Below are 20,874 nucleotides of genomic sequence, written 5' to 3'. Positions count from 1 at the left end.
CAGGCGACATTCTCAACGCCCTGGCAAATGTGTCTGGCCGAAAGCACCCATCGACGGTCCAGGGGAAGCAGCTGAAGATGTGCCTTCCCATGATGCCTGTGGTGCTCCACCTGGTCATGTCTCAGGTACCCGTCTGGGAGCTGTAACACGTGTGGGCCCATCCTTGTGCCCTGGAGTGGCGCCATCTCTCCTGAGATGACTCTTCCGTCTGTCTGTCTGTCGGGGTGTAATCCAGGGCACTCTCGTCCCACAGGTGTTCCGGCCTCACGTGGTGACAGAGGAGTTCCTGTTCAGCTACGGGACTGTTCTTGTGAGTAGCACGCCTCAGGTCAGGCTAACAGTGCTGCCACTGCTGCTGGCTGCGGGATGGGCTGTGAGAAGGAAGGAATTAAAAGTCTAAATGGCATTTGTTTGTAGGGAAGTGACCTTTTTATATTTTTTTATCTGTTCACTGTAATAAAATTTGACATTTGGGGAAAATACATTCTCTCCTGATAATGTATTTTGTTCAGAGACAGCCCCTAATAGGGTAAAAAAAAAAAAAAAAAAAAGCTCACGTAAACACTCGATAGACATCAAGTTAAGGATTTGAAAGGACATGGGTGTGAGTGGGCTGAGAATACCGTGGTTGCTGACTTCGACGCTCTCTGTCCAGCCTGTGCATGCCTCTCTAGGATGACACTATGAAGTTAAACTCAGTTTTGTTCCTCCTTTTACTTGACTTTGACAATGTGAGAAGATGGGGAAACCAAGTGATTGTGCTACTTTTCACTCTGGTTCTGCACACATCTTCCTGAGGATTCTGTGGCCCAGGAAGTCACAGGGTGTGTGTGGGTGTGCGGAGGGCAGCTTAGTGACATCACTCACCGCCGGGAGCCTGACCTTGGCAGCTTCACGGAGCCCAGGTTGGAAGGTGTCCTGGAGCCTGACCTTGGCAGCTTCATGAAGCCCAGGTTGGAAGGTGTCCTGGAGCCACACAGACAGCACAGTGGCGTCTCAGTTTCAGTGTTGTTCTGCAGGAACAAAGTGCTGCTGCTCAGGAGTGAGAGGTTGGTTTTCTAGAAGGTTCATTCTAGGAGAAAGGTGATGTTTCTAAACACACAGTGAATGGAGATGTCTGAGCTCAGAGCAGCAGGTCTGGGCAGTCATGAGGGACTCTTTGGCGTTCAGTTTTGACTTTATTCTCATGCTATGAGTCCCGAAGTCTAGAAAATTCCTGCAGTGGGCTGTGCATTTTTCTGTATTTGTAATCCCTGCACTGGTCATCTCACCGTCTGTAATTTGCACTCTGTCTCTTAGCAAGACCATATTCTGTAAGGACACGGTAGACATGTCAGGGTCCAGAACAGGCTTGGCCCCTGTGGCCTGCCGTGGAGTGCTGAGTATAGACGTGGCCTGTGTTTGTGTGTGCTCTCCCCAGCTCCTTCCCACTCCCTCCCTCCCCCACCTCTTCTCTCTGCCTGCAGTGAGCACACTTTATGTTTTCACAGCCTTTCAAGTGTCCTCGTTGGGGAGCCTGCACGGACCTTCAGCGTGTGTTTCAGAGAGGGAGGGCCACATGGGCTCAGAGACAGGGATGGAGGCCTCACAGGGGAGGGGCTCCTCTCTTCTCTTTCCTGGTCTTCTGTAGGGTTGCCTCCATGCAGGTGTTTGTGGAGAACCGAAAACAACTTGCCTGGTTCGTTATCATGTGAAAAACTCTTCACATTTCTTTGTCTTTGGTTCTCAGGAGGGAGTTTAAACAAGTAAAATGGCAAACATTGTATTTTAAGGCTGGTGAGATGGCTTCGTGTTTAAAGGTGCTTGTAGACAAGCTCAGCGACCTGAGTTGGAGCCCCAGATCCATACAAGGGAAGGAGAAGGCCTGCTCCTGAAAGTTATCTAAGTGCACATGCGTGTGCATGCAGGTGTGGACACACACACACACACACACACACACACACAGGCGTGAGATGCTGTCTGGGCTATTTTCCCAGTGAAGTCACTTTCCTAGTCTGCATCATGGCTGGTCCTAGGGCACCTCCGTGACTTTTCTCACTGTACCTGTTTGTACCTTCTTGAACTCAGTGTTGATGGCATTGATGTCACACTGGAGAGCAGTAGGTCACTGTCTAATCCACAGCCTGGTTCAGCTACCTGTGCAGTTTGTGTCCATTTGTCATGAGCTGTTGTGACATGAGAGCTGTCATCAGGTGATGCTCTTATGGTTAATCTTCCAGAATTATCAAAATGTTATTCCAGTTCCTGTATCCTTCTGATGTCAGCGGAGAAAACCAGCCCACATCTTCCAGCCCCTGGAAATGAGAAGTGTAGGCTGGCATACAAAAGCTTTGAAAACATTTGTTTTCATTTTCGTTAGCAAAGGTTTCCTAAACATCCCTGGAGTCTGCAGAGCTCATTCAGAAGAATGTCACACACGGTCATACACAGAGCAGTGTGTGTGAGTGCACACATGCCTGCCTGTTCTCCACATATGTGGAGGCTGGAAGTTGACCGCGGGTGTCTTTCTCCATCTCTTCCGTACTTTATTCTTTGAGACAGGGTTGTTGTGGAACCCAGAGTTTGCTGGTTGTCAGGGAGCCTCTAGATTGTCCTGCCTCTGCTTTCCCATCTCACATAGTCAGCTCCAGGTGCCACTTGACGTGACCCAGCTTGGGGAGGGGGAATCTCAACTGACAAATTGCCCAGAACAGATTGGCCGGTGGGCTTGCCCGTGAGGCATTTTCTTAATTGCTAGTGATGTAGGTGGGCTCAGTCCCCTGTGGGCGGTGCCATCCCTGGGCAAGGGAGCCTGTTGCATAAGTGAGCAAGCCAGTAAGGGATGCTCCTCCACGTCTGCCTCAGGCTCCTGCCCTGAGTTCTCTCAGTGATGGGCTGTGCCCTGTAAGCTAAAACAGACCTTTTCCTCCCAATCTTGTTTCTGGTTGTGGTGTTTATCACAGCCAACGAGGACACCGCTGCTGTGGGTTTCAGGTGTGCCCCGCCGCCGCCGCCGCCGCCCCCCGCCCCCCGCCCCACCGCTGCCCTGCCCGGCTTTGGCGTGGGTCTGGGCATTGGACTCAGGTCCTCGTGTTTGCTCAGCAAGCCCTCGCCCCGCTGAGCCGTCTTTCTAACCCAGCCTAGCGGAGGAAAGCTTTACGAGGTCCATCTCTGTAGCTGGAGAGTTTTCTCTCCTGGTTCCCACCAAGCCCTGGCAGTCCTGCAGCCCACTTATAATAAACACACAGAGACTTATACTATTTAAACTGTTTGGCCTAATAGCTCAGGCTTCTAGCTATCTAGTTCTTACATCTTAGACTAATCCATTTCTATAAATCTATACCTTGCCATGTGGCTCGTGGCTTACTGGCATCTTCACATGCTGCTTGTCATGGCGGTGGCTGGCAGTGTCTTCCTCCTCCACCTTTCACTTCCCAGAATTCTCTCAATTCTCCTCTCTGTTAGTCCCACCTATACTTCCTGCCTGGCCACTGGCCAATCAGTGTTTTATTTATTGACCAATCAAAACAATTTGACATACAGACCATCCCACAGCACATCTCGAGATCAATATTCTTTTCAGTATTTTCCAAGTATGTCTGAGTAGTCTCCATCACAGCAGGCTTATCAGTTAGTTTTTAAAAACTGCCTGGATCTGAGATACTCCGTTCCAGCCAGGAACAGCTTATGCCAGAACTTCCTGCCTGTGGTAAAGTGGGCTGGAGAGAGGCCCTGAGCTGCCTGTGTCTTCACTCACTGCAAGGGTCCTTAAGGGGGACCTGGAGGGTATGGCCCTGTGCATCTCACAATGGCACCAGGCCACGGTTTGCTGTGGTGTGGAAGGGACATCGCCATCCTCATCAGAGCAGCTGTGACAACTTGGCATTTCCCTCACAGGAGGGGAGGGCATTAGACCCCTCCCAGATGTATCCAGTTCTGCCTCAGTTGCACATGGTCATGTGGTCTGAGGAGGCTCTAGACCAGTGGTTCTCAACCTGGGGGTTGTAACGACCCTTTCGCGGGGCTCACATATCAGATATTCACATTACAATTCATAACAGTAGCATTATGAAGTAGCAACAAAAATAATTTTGTGGTTGGGGTCACCACACCGTGAGGCTCTGTAAAGGGTCGCAGCAGCGTTAGGGAGAGTGAGAACCACTGCTCTGGAGTGTAGAGGGTGGAAGGTGACTGAAGGGAGGTGGGGAGACTCCGTCTGTGCATCTGTGGGAACGTGTCATCCCTGCTGGTGGTGCACTGCCGGTCACCCTCAGCCCTGCTCCGTAAGGAAACCCAATAACCCAGTGGCTGGCCAAGTCGGACATTGATGGAGTGGTTGCTTTGGTCTGTCATTGGTGCTCTTTTACGGTAGAACATTCTAGATAATTACATATGGGACGTGAGTGTAGAAATTAGCTCTATATAAGCATTTCCCCCAAATAAGTGAAATTTGAGTCTTAAGGCGACTGCTATTTGGCCGCAATGGCGGTGCTTTTAAACCATCTTGGGCTTTCACAGGCTCTATCCAGCTGCTGATTGCTGCCTTCTACCCTGCTGGGGAGGCAGCCTGTCCCAGCACCAGCTGCCTCTTCAAGGCTTGCAGCCAGAGCTGGGGAGGCTGTGGGACACTCCTATGGATTCTCATGTTTTGAGGCCCCCATTGAACTGGGTCAGAAAACAGGAAGTGATGGCAGGGAAACCAGTGGTGGGTCCTGATAGATGTTGACCTACTGTGCACTGTGTTTCCTGGGTCCTTGGTTGATGAGCCCAGGACAGGGACTTGTCTGTGCATGCTGGGTGCTCAAGTCCTGCCCTCTCTGGACTGTAGAAGTGCAGTGATTGACAGGCAGGACAGTCCAGCCTCTGTGCACAGCTTTCTGACAAGTGAATGCTGATTTGTTGATGGCGCTTGGTTTGTGTTGTGGAGATGGTGCCTGCCATGCTTTAAAACAAACCGCCAAATGCTCTAATGATGTTCTTGTGAGGAGTTTTTCCGTCTGCACTGACTGCAGACTCCTGTCCCCAGCTTGCTGGCTGGGGGGTAGGTGGGTGGGTGGGTGGTTGGTTTGTTCACTTCCTGGAAGGAGGTCTGAGCAGGCCTGGGCAGGCCTGCTCTTACCCGGAGCAAGTCCTTTACCCACTGCACCTTCTCTGCAGCCCCGACAGGGCTCTTTTCTGCCCTCAGTCTTGCAGCCAATGGCCTGGCCCTGGGTTCTGTGTGGAGACTACTCTGTTGCCCATGCTCTCGGTGGCCATCTGCAGATGCTCTGTGTCCTGGGATCACCTGCAGCTTCCGGTGACACTGCTCCTTGCTTTCCTGGTGCTGTGCCACTGACCACACAGCTTAAGGAAGAATTTATTTTGACTCAAATTCGAAGGGTTATTTACCATCTGGGTAATGCTACTGACATGAAAAAAAGAAAAAAAAAGGAAAAATTACCTTTAAATCCCAAGGACGTATGAGATGGTGGGTGGTGGCTGCAGTCTGTCTCCTCAGGACCCGGGGTCCCGTCTGTTCTGGGTGTCTGTTGTGGAAGCTGCTGTCGGGTAGTTGGCCTTCCTGTCGAGTCTTCAGAATAATTGCACAGAAAGGATCGATATACACAGCCCGTGCTCACCACAGAGATGTCACAAAACACAACCCTGTGCTCGATGTGGTCATCACAAGGATGTGCACAGCCCGTGTTCACCGTGGTCACCACAGAGAGTGCACACAAACGTCTGCTCCATGTGGTCATCACAGGGAGTATACACACAGCCTTGTGCTTGATGTGGTCACCACAGAGCACACACACAACCGTCTGCTTGATATGGTCATCACAGGGAGTGTACACACAGCCCTGTGGTTGCCGTGGTCACCACAGATAGCTAAGTTGATTTTTTATTTTTGTTTTTGTTTTGCTTTTGTTTGTTTGTTTTTCGAGACAGGGTTTCTCTGTGTAGCTTTGCGCCTTTCCTGGAACTCACTTGGTAGCCCAGGCTGGCCTCAAACTCAGAGATCCGCCTGCCTCTGCCTCCCGAGTGCTGGGATTAAAGTTGTGCACCACCACTGCCCAACCTAAGTTGACTTTTTTAAAGTCAAAGATGTTAAAAAATATTCTGATGGAAAGAAGCTTATTTTGGTTTGTCACTCCAGTGGACCACATCCCAAGGTGAGGTCACACTGCATGTGTTTGCGCATTGTCTTTCTTGTGAAATAATTTTTGCTTATTGGGGATTTGCGTGCATACACCACAGTCCCTGTGCAGGTAGCTTGCAGAGTCCATACTCTACTTCTGTCCCTGGGAGTGAACTCAGGATGTCTGCCTTGGTGCAAGCTCCTTGACCTGCTGAGCCAGCCCGCCTCTGCCTGTCCCCTTTTAAAAGAAGACATTTCTTTCTGAATGTTTAGTTTGGCATCAAATTAATATTCATTTAAAAACTGTGTCTCATTTTTGGAAATTTGTGAAACTCTTTCATCCAAGTTGTTATAAGAAGCTTCTGTTGCGCTTTTTTACAGTGAACTTTAAACATCTTTGCTTGCTGGTCTGAAGAGAACTGAGGTTTTGAATTTTTTCTTTTTGAAGAACTTTGATTTCCTGAATTCTTGGGCTTTGTTTATGACAAACCCCTTCACGTTTTCATTTCTCCTCCTTCCCACTGAGGCAAAAGAAAGAGAAGGAGCCGCTCAGCTGGGAGCCCAGCCACCTGTGACAGGGACTTTTTCCTGGGCATTTTTATGACTAACTCTTGTCTCATTTGTATGGAATGTATAGTTTGATATCATTTTAGTAAAAGATACATCGTGGGTGCTGAAGAGATGGCTCAGTGATTTGGAGCACTGGCTGCTTTTTTAGAGGTCCTGTGGTTCAAGGTCCCAGCACCCACATGCAGCTCACAGCCACCTGTAACTGCAGCCTCTGGATCCGGTGCCATCTTCTCGCCTCTGTGGGTCTCAGGTGCACATGTGCTACACAGAAATACATGCAGGCAAAACACCTTCCACATAAAAATAAAATTTAAAAGATATTGTTTAAAGACTTCATTACAATGTTCAGAGATGCATGTGTGGGAAATTTTAAAATATCCAGGAAATGGTAGTTCCAGAGCAGTGACTCCCTTGCTGGGGTGGGGAGTTCACGTGAGGAGCTGAATGTTCTCGGTCTGTCATCTCCACTAGTAGATGGGGAGGTCCCTTATTCTCCACAGCACAGTACACACAGTCTACTGTGCAGTGCACATGTATACATTACCTTTTTTGTTTTTCAATTTTTTTTCTTTGCTCATTTGGGGACAGAGTCTTGCTATGTAGCCCAGGTTAGCCTTGAATTCACTAAACAGTCCAGGCAGGCCTTGGACTTATATTGATCCTTCTGCCTCAACCTCTTGATTGCAGGGAGCACAGGCTTGGGCTACCACATTTGGTTAAATCATACCACAGTAGACCAGTTTCTTCTCTGGGTTCATAGCTAATAGCTAGTCACTTTTCAGTTCCATGGTCATCTTATATTTTATTTGCTGTTTTCCATACTTTTGGATGGATTGAACCCAGGGCCCTGTGCATGCTCGACAACCCTCTGCTGGGTGTACACAAAGCATTATATTTGATGGTGTTTGTGAGCTAAAGGCACGAACGGTGTGTGACTGTGTACAAAGGACACGGGTGTTTACAGGGTGACAGAGACCATCTCCCTGAGCTCACAGTCAGGGAGCAGCTGTCCTGTTCAGATCTTCCAGCCAGGGACTGAGAAGGGGAACCATCAGGGCGCTCATGGCCCAACTGCTGTGTCTTTCCTCTCGCACGGTGCTGTGGTGCATGCGAGAGTGGATAGGGTTTGGTAACTCAACACAGTGGTGATTCTAAGTTGGGCACTGGGTAGTGTTGAAACCCTTGGGCCTCGACACCCTGTGCACCGGGAGCTTCACTGTCACCATGTGAGGTGTCAGCCCTTCATGACACCCTCAGGAAGTGAGGGGGACAGTGGCGTGCCACTGGGAATGGTTATGTATCAGCTGGGTCGTTCTCCTATCTATCTATCTATCTATCTATCTATCTATCTATCTATCTATCTATCTATCTATCTATAGATATATATAGAGAGAGACAAGGTCTTCACGCCGTAGGTGCGGCTGGGCTTGAATTCACTATGTGTCGTCACTGGGTAGCCTAAAGCTCAAGGCTGCCCTTCTGCTCCAGCCTCCTAAGTGGTGGGATGACTGCATCAGCCACTGTCGCCGGTGGCCGTTCTCACTTTTGTAAGTTTTTTATGGCCACTGAATTATTACAGCATTAAATCTCATTTGTATATTTAAAAACCATGGTTTTAATATATGTATAGTAAAATTTTGATGAATTATTTTTAGGGGGCTGGAGAGAGATTGCTCAGCAGTTGAGGGCACTTGTTGCTCTTGCAGAAAATCTGGGTTTAGTTTCTAGCACCCTGTGGTGGCTTCCAACTATCTTTAACCTAGTTCTAGGGGATCCAGTGCTCTGAGTCCTCGGGCACTGCATGCACACGGTCCTCATATTTATGAGCAAAGTACTCATGCACATAAACCTTAAAAATTAAAATATTTCTTTAAATTAAGTGTATGTATGTATCTATGTGTGGCGTGTGTACACATGTGAGTGCAGGTACCCGAGGAGTCCAGATGCAGGTGTCAGGTCTCCTGGAGCTGGAGTTAGAGTTGTGAGCCAGCCTTGGGTGCTGGGAATTGAACCCTTAACCTTTGAGCCACCTTTCCATATATATGAATAGTATATTGTAGGCATATACTCTGTCCAGTATTTACATAAGCACATTTTAAACTGATTGCAGTGTTTGTAATATATGTATGTATTTATTTTCCATGGGTTTAAGACTCAGGTGTGGTTTCAGGCAGAATGTTAACGACTCACGTTTTGTCTCGGGGTTGTTTTGACACTCCCATTCATTGAACACTTCTCCTTTTTCAGAGTCACATTAAGTCAGTTGACTTGGGAGAAACGAACTTAGATGGAGCCATAGGTGAGCAGACCCATTTGATGCATCTGAGTCATGAGGGGCACGGGTGGACGCCTGCAGTAACGACCTCTGTCCTCCTAGGGATGGTGGCTTCGGAGGAATTCATCAAGATCACCTTGTCGGCATTCGAAGCAGTGATACAGTACCCCGTTCTGCTGGCCGACTACCGCTCAACGGTCAGTGTCTAGGAAAACCCTCAGTCCTTTACTTGATAATCCTGTGTACATGTGTGCCAGGCTGACAGGTGTCCATCCCAGGGGGGAAACCGTTCAAAAAATCAGGGAGAGCCCTGGGAAGCTGCTTCCAACTTCGTTGGCTGGGGAGGGGTAAGTTTTCTGACTATTCCCTTGACTTCCCTCCCCCTTCTCAGAAGCACACACCTGTGGGAGAGGCTTTGCAGACACTGAGGATGTGCCCTGCTTCTGTAGCTGGGATTCCGGGCTCTCCTGGCCCTGCTGTGCCCAGGCTCCTGCCCAAGTAGCCGCTGATTTGGGTTGTTTTCTTCTGTAGTAGGAAGACATCTTGTAGACATTTTGCTTGTTTTTTTTTTCTCTCCACACCTACTTTGCCTCTGTAGTTTCCTGATCGCCGTAGACAGATGTGTTTGTTTCATGGAGTTGCTAATACCAACATCTCTGGTGTTGGTCACGTTGTGCTCCTGGCACAGTCGTCCAGTGTTTGTGAGACTGCCTTGTTGGCACCCTGCTTGTCCTTCCTCTCAGAGCCGTCTGTGTGCATGCCTCCCTCCTCAGATGCCACATGTTGGCCTCTGCCAGGAGCCTGCCCTCCTCCAGTTGAGACCCTGTCAAACCACAGCCTTCTCTGAGGACATGCTTCTGTGTTCTGGGAGCGATGTGTGGCCAAGGCTTAGTGGAAGAGCTGGTGTTCCCTACCTGAGAGTCAGATCCCCTCCTCGGCACAGACCCATGTGCCAGGTGGCTCACTAAATGCTGTGCTGGAGGAGCCAGTGATCCCAGGAATCCTGTGGTGGTTTGTGGGTGAACGCTTCCTGTCATGGTCCATCGCTCTCTGCTGCAGACTTCCACCCAGAAATAGGTCTCAAAGGCTTTAATAATGTTAGGATTTGGGTTTTTTGTATCTCATCACAGTTTTCAATGAGAGTTGGTCCACATTCCTCTCACACCTAACATGACAGGAAAGACCGGTCACGGAGCTTTCCCAGTGAGTCCCAGGTCTTTGATTGAGATGTCACTTATGGATCCTGTTGCTTAATGAACAATAACCTCATGGCTGATTTGTTCAGATCCAGTGTTTATAAATATCTGTATTGCATTTAAATAGAAATTTAATTAGTGTGTTTTCTAATCACGAAACACAAGTGTGCTAATTATTGCCACTACAGCCTCAATTATAATAGAAAAGGCATAGTCACAACTTACCACTTTATAAAAAATGCTCTCTAATGCCGCAGCTCATGGGAAATCTTCTAATTATCTCTTTTTGGGCATGACTGGAATGCATGAAGAAAAAACCCTATACCCCAGGGAGCCTCTGATTGTTTTAGATTTCAGCACATGCCGTGTTCAAGGCTCCTGATCGATACCTGCTCATACGGAAGCAGATGACTGTATTTAACTGTTACTGAGCCTGGAGCCAGCCCAGGTGCTTCTGTGGGGTGGCTAAGCCATTCAGTTTCAGTAGGATCACTGGAGTCAGCTCCAGCCAGGACAGGCATCTTGTGAGTCACGTTATACTGAGTGGGGGCCTGACCAAGGAGGCATCGCTTAGAACAAGACAACTCCAGATCCACCTTGACTGCCAACTTGACACCTCGGAAGGGAAGGAGTCTCCACGGGAACTGTCTAGATCAGGTTGCCCCGTGGGCATGTCTGTAGGAATTGTCTTGATTGTGGTAACTGTTGTGGGGGGGGAGCAACCCACTGTGGATGGCACCATTCTCTGGGTTTGTGTCCTGGACTGTACAAAAGAAGAAAAAGTGAGTGTGAGCTAGCCCAAAATGGTATCAGTAAAGTAAGTGTGAGCTAGCCCAAAACAGTATCAGTAAAGTGGGTGTGAGCTAGCCCAAAACAGTATCAGTAAAGTGGGTGTGAGCTAGCCCAAAACAGTATCAGTAAAGTGGGTATGAGCTAGCCCAAACAGTATCAGTAAAGTGGGTGTGAGCTAGCCCAAAACAGTATCAGTGTGCACACTACTAAGAAAAAATAGGAAGTGTCTGCTAGAGGCAGAAGGTGAGTGTGACTCTGCTTGGCCTGGCTTAGAGTTGAGCAGGCATCATTTGGAGACATCTTTATCTCAATGATCTTTTGTTAGATCTCCATGCTGGTGAAATCAGTCCTTTCCCAAAATATGTGGCTGGATTAGAAGTACTGTTTGGTGCCCCGCCCTCCTGTCCCTGTGTGGGACAGGGCTGGAGTCGGGCCAACCCCACAGAGTGGTTTTCCTGGCACTGGACATTGATACTTTTCCTGTGTAATTTCAGAGAGAATTCTGCCTGCATTTAAGGGAATGTAATTAACCTCATGCTGTGGGAACCTTGGGTCAGCTGCGAAGCCTGTAGATTTCGTTTTCAGAGTGTTGCTTTAAACATACAAGCTAAAATGCACGCCGTTTTATGGAAAGCCATCCCTACTGAAGCATCAGTTGATGACACGTTTTGAAAGGACACGTTTGCCGGGTGCTGGGCCGGTGCTGCCATGCACACTGAGCTCTTTTGTGTCCAGCGACCTGTTCCGGCCTTGGCACCCTTGTACTGCTGTGATTCTGTCCAAACTCCTCCAGCCACTGGGGGTGGGGGTGGGGTGAAAGCAGAAGCTTGGGGTCATGGGGACAGGCTGGAGAGGCGAGCCTGCCTTCTGCATTTAGATTTTCATCTTGTCTGGTGTCTTCTAAATGTCTGGTATCTCTAAATGACCTTTAATTCCATCTTGAACATTTTAAAATGAGAGCACTTGGTCCTCCCCATCTGCAAGATCTGTGACTGCAGATCTGTGACATCGGAAAACAGTAACAGAAGAAACATCAAATGGCCAGGGCATCGCAGGCTCTAAGAACCTAAGTCTGATACCTAGTGGCTGTTTATTTCTGAGGACCAGAGCCAAGCCATGGAGTCGCACATACCTGCCCTTCCCCGAAACCCTGGCTCACTGACCCTTCGTTGCCTCTGTTTGTGTGTGCACATACTATAAATGATCACAGTTTGGTACAAGTAACTACTGTGTTTTGATAGTAGTGGTGATGAGATTGTCGGCTCCTCTACATACTTTACTTTGTGTCCGTGTAAACATAATGTAGCTAATGGTGTCAGCACAGGAGTCAGTGTGTTCGTGTTAGGATGTGTCGGTTGCACACACCCCTCAGCCAGTGGTCCTTGAGAAATACCTGCAGGACTGCTTGTTGGACATTCTCCATATATGCATTACTCCTAACAGCTCCAGGAACCAAAAACATTTCTTGGCCCTGTGCCTTGAAGACTATAATTACTCTATATTTCAAATTATATTTTCATGTTTTCCTTTTTGCAAGGGTCAATATCTATTAAGGTGCACATTTTGCCAAAAGAGAGATGGTCTTCTTTTTCTTATTTGGATCTGAAATACAGTGACCTATTTTGAAAACCACAAGTTATGAAATAAGATATTAACAAAATTGATCAGATTGCTTTTTACTTTTTTGTCCTTTAGTGTGAATTGCTACGTGGGCACCCATGCTCACGTAATTTTTTTTTTATTTCCTTATTTTATTTATGTGTATAGTCGAAAGTTTTCTTCAGTCCTGCCCAGCCCTGTGGTCCCGCACCTGCTTATAAAATAATCACTCAGAGGCTTAATGTTATTTACAAACTGTATGGTCTATGGCAGGCCTCTTGCTAACTAGCTCTTACATCTTAAATTAACCCATTTCTATTAATCTATGTTTTGCCACATGTTCCGTGTCTTTACTGGTCTGCTGACATCTTGTTCCTTCAGAGGCAGCTGGCGTCTCTCCAGACTCTGTCTTTCTCTTTCCTGTCTCTCTCCTTGGATTTCCTGCCTGCCTCTAAGCTGCCTTGCCATAGGTCAAAGCAGCTTATTTGTTAACCAATGGGAACAACATATATTCAGTGTACAGAAAGATATCCCACGGCATATGTGTGTATGTGTGCACATCTTTGCAAAGTTATGCACACATGAGTGCAGTGCCCACAGAGGCCAGAAGAGGGCGTTAGATTCCCCACAGCTGGATTACAGGTAGCTGTGAGTCATTCAGCATGGTGCTGGGCACTGAGCTCTGGTCCTCTGGTGCAGTGTGTGCTCATAACTGTGGAGGTGCCTCTTCACGCATGCATTTATTGAGCAGCCGTCTGATAAAGAAATCAATGCAGTAAAAGGGAGCAGGCTCTCGTTTACATGTTTAGATTCTCCTCCTCGGCAGGTTACTTCTGCACAGGCTGTTTCTCACTTCTGAAGATGGAGATTGTACTGTGGGACACTGCTGCAATTGCCTTGAGATAGTGAAGAACAGCCACGTTCATTCAAACAATGATAGCAGATTAGCTTCTGACAGGCTCTGACCGTGAGTGCGGGGTCACAGGCTGCCGTCCCTCATAATGCCGACTGCTGTGCCGTCTGCGTTGTTCTGTGAATTGGTTTCCCCACAAGTACGACTGAGATTTCCCTTCTGTTTTCACTCATGTAGTCAGGTCGCAGAGGAGTGGGATTGTTGGGTCTTCAGGGTGTGGGGGGTGGTGTGGGACTGGCTTTCAACTTTCCATGTGACGTTCTCATTCATTGGTTGTAGTACCTGTGTCCCATCTTTGCACAGACCGGCAGGCCCTGCTGTTTTGTTTGGGTTTATGTAGCAGGAATCTTAAAAGGTCTTATTAATAAAATCAAACCTGAGCCAGGTATTGGGCTGAATGCTGGAAAATCAGAGAGACAGAAAGGCCACAGCCACCTCACCTCGCCAGTTCCTCAGCTGATCCTGTTTCCTCAGACTGGAGTCCTCATCCAGAATGAATCTCAGCTGAACTACTGCTCAAAAGCCTGAAACCTTAACCAGCTAAAAGCTTCTAGTTTCTGGTCTTCACGCCTTATATATCTTTCCGTTTTTGCCCTCACTCCCTGGGATTAAAGGCTCACTTCTTGGGATTAAAGGCGTGAGTCACCATGCCTGGCTGTTCCCAATGTGGCCTTGAACTCACAGAGATCCAGAGGGATTTCTGCCTCTGGAATGCTAGGATTAAAGGTGTGAGTGCCACCATTTTCTGGCCTTTGTATCTAGTGGCTGTTCTGTCTCTGACCCCAGATAAGTTTATTAGGGTACACAATATTTTGGGGAACACAATACCACCACATTTCCCCTTATTTTGTCTAAAATTTAAGATTATAACTAATACAAGAAAAATTATATCCAATAAGTATATACAATATACACAGTCAAGATTATATTAACGATGTCTAGTCCATTAACATTTGACAGATTCAGACAAAAACTCTATTATATATATTAACAATGTCTAGTCCAGTAACATTTGATAAACTCAGACAAAAAATTTTCATTACTTATCTTATTTAAAACAAGTAGTTCCTTTTTAAAAGTATTTTTTCTTTTTCATAATAGATTCAGTAATCTACCTTTTGTCATTTTTATATTGTCCCCATTTTTCTTTTTAGTGTAGATTCAGTGATCTACCCATTTATCCTATTATTTCTTTATCTTTTTTTTCCAGAATAGACTCAATGATCTATCTCATATCTATAGGTTTAGACTAGCTGGGCATAAAGTGTTACCTCTTTTAAATGCTGTGTATCTGACGTCACTGGGGCTGAGTCGTTCTGTGTGTCTGGGCTGTGCAGGCTTCTTCACCTTGGAGATTTCACTCTTCCTGTCTGCTGTCCAGTTCTTGGCCTTCCTCTTCACAGGGCTTTGTTTGGATGTATTTTACATGGCGATCCACCCTCAGTTCCCAGGACTGCAGACAGTCTCGTCAGGGCCTGTGCTCCTCACTTAGTTTAGGGGAGTGTGGTGCTTAACAGACAACCTGACAGGATCTGGAATCAATGCAGACGGGCCCTGGGTATCCAGGAGGGGTTATCTAGATGAGGTCGGCTCATCTAGACCCACACGTGGGCAGCACATTCCTCAGGCAGCATCCTGGGCTCTACTTCCTGACTGTGGGTCATGTGACCAGCAGCCTCCAGTCCAGGCCCACTGTGAGGGACTGTACCCTCACACTGTTGGTCCAGATGACCTCTCCCATCCCACGTCAGTGACTTCTCTCGTCTTGATAGGACTGCGTGGACAGATTGGTGTCTAGTAGCCATTTTCTGCAGGAAGCTCTGAGCTACAGCTTCCTGTCCTTTCTTCCAGGTCATCGATTACATTCTGCCACCCTTGGTCTCCTTGGTTCAAAGTCAGAATGGTAAGTGAGACTATGGTACTGAGAATCCGGTACACATTTCTTGGTTTTGGGTTTTGGAGATAACCTGGGGTGACCCGGTCCTCACCACCCTCCAGCCTTGCAAGAGTATGTTCGGTCAGGATGAGCACGTACCCCGTAAGAACTCACATCCTTGCCATTCTTCATTCCAGTGGAGTGGAGACTCTTCAGCCTGCGGTTGCTCTCCGAGACTACAACCCTGCTGGTGAGCCAGGAGCCGGAGGATGGGGACGAAGAGGCCAGCTGTGACTCCAACAACAGTCTTCTGGTGCTCCTCAGGGACGAGCTGCTCCCCCAGTAAGCACTGTGCCGCCCACTCACACGGGGACGCTTTGTCCAGCTGGCCCGACACTGGGGTCAGCGCTCGATGTCCCTGTGTCTTTGCACATACTTTCCTGGTCCCGTGCTGGGGGCGTCTCCACACAAGCAGTGGCTGTCCCACTGAGGAGGAGCCAGAAGAGTCTGGGCCCCACTTCAGAGCCTCTGTTGGGCGTTGTCTGCTGGGTACAGTACTCTGAGGCAACCTGAAAGATGTTCCTAGCTGGGGGCCGGTGGAGTGGCGGTTATGATTCAAGAACATGGACTTGAGACTTCTGGCATACCTCAGCAATGAGAGTAATGGAGGCCAGTCTTCCCTTTCCCCAGACTCTCTCCAGAGGGCTCAGTAGCCTAGGTGAAGAGTGTGAACGTGGACATGGCGGGGCCTCTTCTTCCTTCCTGTTCCTGCGTGGCTCACACGGCAAAGGCCACGCAGCAGATTCCCAGGAGCTCCCGGTGGGGGTGGGGAGTCCTCAGTTTGATCACACAATAATTTCTGTTTATGTCGAGAGGGTCTCTCTCTCTCTGTCACCCAGGTTTTCCTGGAACTTGCTATGCAGCCCAGGCAGGCCTGGAGGTGACACTTTGTCACTGTGCTGACGTTATGGGCATGCAGACCACGCCTGCACACGCAGGCGCTAAAGAGAGGTCATTACAGGGTCAGATGTAAGACTGTGTATTTCATCACTGTGCATGCCTGGTTATGGCTTCCCTCAGGCCTGGGCTTGGTCTCAGTCAGATGAGCAGGCATTCCAGAAAGGCAGCCTTGCCCGAGGCATCCCCCTGTCTGTTCGAAAGTTCCCTGTCTGTGGCATGGAAGACAATTGTCACAGAAGAGGAGACAGGTGGATCATGTGACTTTACCCGTGGTGAGAGTTTGAAATGCCTTACAGAGAGTTAGATCCACTTGAAAACATAAAATCAAAATCTAACATTTCAAGTGGCTTAGGTCCCTGCTTGACTGGCTGAGCAAAATGCATGATGGGAAAGGGCTGATCTCCTCCAGCCAGCTGCAGGGCAGTGACAGGCCAGCTCTTTGTCATCCCTCACGTCCTGCAGCTTTTTGTGTTACAATTTCAGAACATTTAACTGAAGAAGTTGCTCATTTGTATTTGTGTGTGTGTGTGTGTGTGGGTGGGGTTGAGCACCTGTGTCGGGGTGAGTGACTGGGTGTGTGGGTTAGTGCCTGGGTGTGTGGGTGAGTGTGTGTGTGTGTGGGGGGGTGAGTACCTGGGTGTGTGGGTTAGTGCCTGGGTGTGTGGGTTAGTGCCTGGGTGTGTGGGTGAGTGCCTGGGTGTGTGGGCGAGTGCCTGGGTGTGTGTGGGGGGTGAGTACCTGTGTGTGGGGAGGAGGTGAGTGCCTGTATGTGTGGATGAGAGTATGTGTGTATGTGTGTGTGTGTGGGGGGGGTTCCTGTGTGTGGGTGAGCACCTGTGTGTGTGTGTATGTGTGAGTGAGTGTCTGTGGGGGGGGGTTTGGGGAGGGTGAGCGCCTCTATGTGGGTGAGTTCCTGTGTGTGAGTGAGTGCCTGTGTGTGTACATATGTGTGTTTGTGTGAGTGAGCACCTGTGTAGTGTGTACATGTGTGTATGTGTGTGTGGGGGGGTGAGCACCTGTGCGTACAGACGTCAGAGGACAACTTTTCAGGAGTTGATTCTCTCCCTCCACCATGTGCGTTCCAGGGCTGGATCTTGAGTGATCCATGGGGCTTGGCGGCAAGCACTCTAACCCTCTTGCTGAACCTGCTGCTCAGCTTCAAACACTGCTGAGGTCTCGTTTGCAGATGGCCTCCTCTGAGGATTCTGGGAACCCTGCTTCCAGCCGTGCGGAGCTGTTCCTCCTGCTTGTCAGCTCCACACGGCTTCTGTAGCACGTCACCACAGACCAGCTGGCGTGGGATGACGACGGGTGCTCTCCCTTAGTGCAGAGGCTTCCTCCGGCTTCTGTGGTGACGCGCCTCAAGCCTGTTTGAGGGTGAATTGTAGATGCAGGGTAGAAGCCCAGGGCTTGGAACAGGCTAATAAAGTGGGGGCAGTGTTCATGTCGTTTCTGAGAATGGCTGGAGATTTTTCTAGGAATTTTAAAACTTTGGACTTTTTTCCTGATTGTGTGTGGATATGTGCATATGTGAGTGTGGGTGCCCAGAGAGGCCAGACTTCTCTCTTCCTTGAGATGGTTCTGGTACTGCCTTGCCATTCTCATGGATAAGCAGCCCCTCAGGGGTGGGGGGTCCTGCAGGGTTCTATTGTCTCAAAGATGGCACCAAGGAAAGGAGCAGGGCATGCCGTTCCCTGAACCTTCAGCAGAAGCAAAGGCTGTCTCCTCCGAGTGAGGAGTGCGCGTCCTGCCTGCTGCAACCTCAGCTGTTTATGAGACTGCCGAGGGCGCCACCTGATGTCATGGGGAGGCGTGGGACACGGCAGGTAAAGCATCTCTGTCCTTGACCCGCAGTCAGGAGAGGCATTCAAGGGACTGAGCAGGCCTAGGGGAAGGTCTGTTGCTTGGCCTGACTTTGGTCACCTGCTACAGTTTGAGCTTTGTAGTTTATTTATGTATTTATTTTTAAGCAGTGTTGAGCATTGGAGGGGTCATACTGATAAACTGTGTTTGCAATGCCATTATAACAGAATGGCACCCGAGTCCCTCTCTTGGGGAACATAAGCACAGCCTTTCTTCCTTTTTCATTTTAAAAAAATAATTCTGTTGTGACCTGTAAAATCTTCAGGGCCATAATGACTTCATAAATCATCAGGGCGCCATTCTTTAGAGCCTAGGGGAGGAACATACTCCTCCTCGCAGGTTAGAAGACATTTCCTTTGAGAATTTGGCCTTGAGATGGATTCCATCCCTGGCAACACACTGCAGGTTCGCTTAGCTGTTGTAGGCCTGCTGTCCAGCAATGGCTGTGACTTGCACTTTCTAATTCCTATTCCTGTGGCTCAGAAGACTCTGGAAAGAAGTTTCTTTGTTTCCCTCAGGCACAAGGATTCTGGGTCAGTGCGTAGCTCCACAGGGGAGTGTAGAAGTAACCGTCTTATTAAATAAGAAATACAGAGCCAATGTAAAGATAAAGGCCCAAGAAGTCAGAGCTAAGAGCCTTACCCTTCCTTCTTCAGCCAAGAGAGAGACCTACTTCCTGTGTGTTTGTCTTTATATAGACTTTCTGTTCTGCCTTCTCATTGGTTGTAAACCCAACCACATGACTGCCTCGTCACTGCCTGTCTACACAGACCTCCAGGTCTTCTATGGTTGTATTGAGATTAAAGGTGTGTGTCTCCATGCTGGCTGTGTCCTTGACCACACAGAGATCCGCCTAGCTCTGCCTCCCAAGTGCTGGGATTAAAGGCGTGTGCCACCACCGCCCAGCTCCGCTATGGCTTACTATTAGCTCTGACCCCCAGGCAACTTTATTTATTAACATACAAATAAAATCACATTTCAGTACAAATAAAATACCACATAGGGGAGCCCATGCCCAGCAAGTGCAGAAGAGTGGTGCAGTGGTTGGGCAGAAGTGCAGGGTCAGGGAGAGCAGCGAGCTCTTGACTGAAGGAACTTAAGTGTGGGATTCGTCGATCACCTTCGTCTTCCCCTTGCGGTTGAGCCGAGAGTCTTCACTGCCTTCACGCTGTGGGCAGAACTCACCATCCATGGATATAACTCTGGGTACAGCCATGGGCTCGACACTGGGCCTCGGGACCACCAGGGAACCCAAATGTGGGGGACGCCTCCTGCTCACTGGGCCCTTGCCGCCTGCACAGCTCAGTGTTGACTTTCCCTTGTCTCACGGAGTGGGTGTCACCGTCACGCAGCCTCCCTGGTCTAACTTGTGTAAGCCTTGTCTCATAATTTATGTGTGTTTTCTCAGATGTTGGCATGCTACAGCTGGCCATTTTCTGATATTCAGTGCATACGAGGGAGGAAAACTGAGTCATTTCTGGTGGTTTTATTCCTCAGGTATGAGCACATCCTCCTGGAGCCTGACCCAGTTCCGGCCTATGCTCTGAAGCTGCTCGTCGCCATGACGGAACACAACCCGGCTTTCACCAGGTACTAGGAGGCCAGCATTGTAGTTGCCAAGGGGGTCCCTGCTCTGTGCTGTCATCATTGGTGCGGCTGTGGCCCAAATTCACATGTTTTAATCCCTCACTTGAGTTTGTACCCATGGAATGGATGCTGCCTCAAAACGGTGAAGCTTGGACACAGCGAGATGGCTTGGCAGACCTGAGTTAGAATCCTGGAAGTCACGTAGAACTCAGATTCATAGTATGGGTGTACTCCCGGCACTCCCAGGGGCCAAGAGAACCCCTGGAAGCCAGCAGGCCAGCAAGCTCAGTGTAGACATGGAAAAAACAGCAAAGAGACCCTGCTTGAAAGCAAGGCAGCAGAGGCCAGGACAAGCGGAGGTTGTCTTCTGAATGACACTTGTGGTGTGGTACATGTGTGGCGTATGTGGTATGAGCACACTGGCACACACAAGTGAACACATGCACATCTTTACACACACACACAACCCAAATGATAAACTCTTTAAAGGTAAAAAACTCAATACACAGCAGCATTTTGTGTGTGTGTGCGCATGGTGGTCTTTGTTTTTTCTTTTTTGAGACAAGGTCTCACTCTGTAGTGGAGGCTGGCCTCTGACTCCCTGTCCCCCAGACTGGTGTCAAGCTGGCACCAATCATGCCTGCAGACATGTGCCACTGTGTCCAGATTATATGATTTTAAAATGTCAGGGTGCCCTGCTCTGTAGTGAAGGGGCCACTCAGTCTTGGTTGGATTGTTGGTGGCTTTGCTACCGCCTGCTTGAGCTGGTGTGACTTGGAGCAGCGAGAACGTTGGCCTGTTGAGAGCCCTGCAGACGGCAGGGCTGGCGTGTTATTCACTGTACCCAGTCATGACAACTCAGAGTGCACCAAGCCTGCACCCCTTCCTTTGTCCGTTTCGAAGCTGCATCCTCAGTTTTTAGACCCTTCAGACTGAGCGCTCCATCCTCTCTTCCTAAAGCATTTGAATTCTAAAGTTTCTCCCAACAGCTGTGGAATGGAGTGGAGATTCAAGACTGGTGTTCTTAGACATTCACATCGCGAACTTTCAAAGTCAGCTTCATCTGTCAACATGGGAAGGGGGACCCTCACCTGAGCACTTGTCTCCATCATATTAGCCTGGGGGTATATCTGTGGGGCATTTCTT

General features: G+C 48.9%; 1 protein-coding gene across 3 annotated transcripts in view; it reads left to right on the top strand.

Annotated features, from left to right (window-relative positions):
* Positions 1–20,874, top strand: part of Ulk4 (unc-51 like kinase 4) — a 352,379-nt gene that overhangs the window by 95,263 nt on the left and 236,242 nt on the right. For all 3 annotated transcript variants that reach the window (XM_037208051.1, XM_037208050.1, XM_037208049.1), the window contains 7 exons: positions 4–125; positions 254–310; positions 8,915–8,966; positions 9,045–9,139; positions 15,294–15,345; positions 15,516–15,660; positions 19,639–19,731. In XM_037208051.1, the coding sequence (XP_037063946.1) occupies positions 4–125; positions 254–310; positions 8,915–8,966; positions 9,045–9,139; positions 15,294–15,345; positions 15,516–15,660; positions 19,639–19,731 (616 nt within the window). The remainder of the gene's footprint in view (positions 1–3; positions 126–253; positions 311–8,914; positions 8,967–9,044; positions 9,140–15,293; positions 15,346–15,515; positions 15,661–19,638; positions 19,732–20,874) is intronic.

Source organism: Peromyscus leucopus, chromosome 7 (assembly GCF_004664715.2).
Source record: "Peromyscus leucopus breed LL Stock chromosome 7, UCI_PerLeu_2.1, whole genome shotgun sequence".
In the NCBI taxonomy this organism is placed as follows: domain Eukaryota; kingdom Metazoa; phylum Chordata; class Mammalia; order Rodentia; family Cricetidae; genus Peromyscus; species Peromyscus leucopus.
This window is presented reverse-complemented; position numbering and strand designations above follow the sequence as displayed.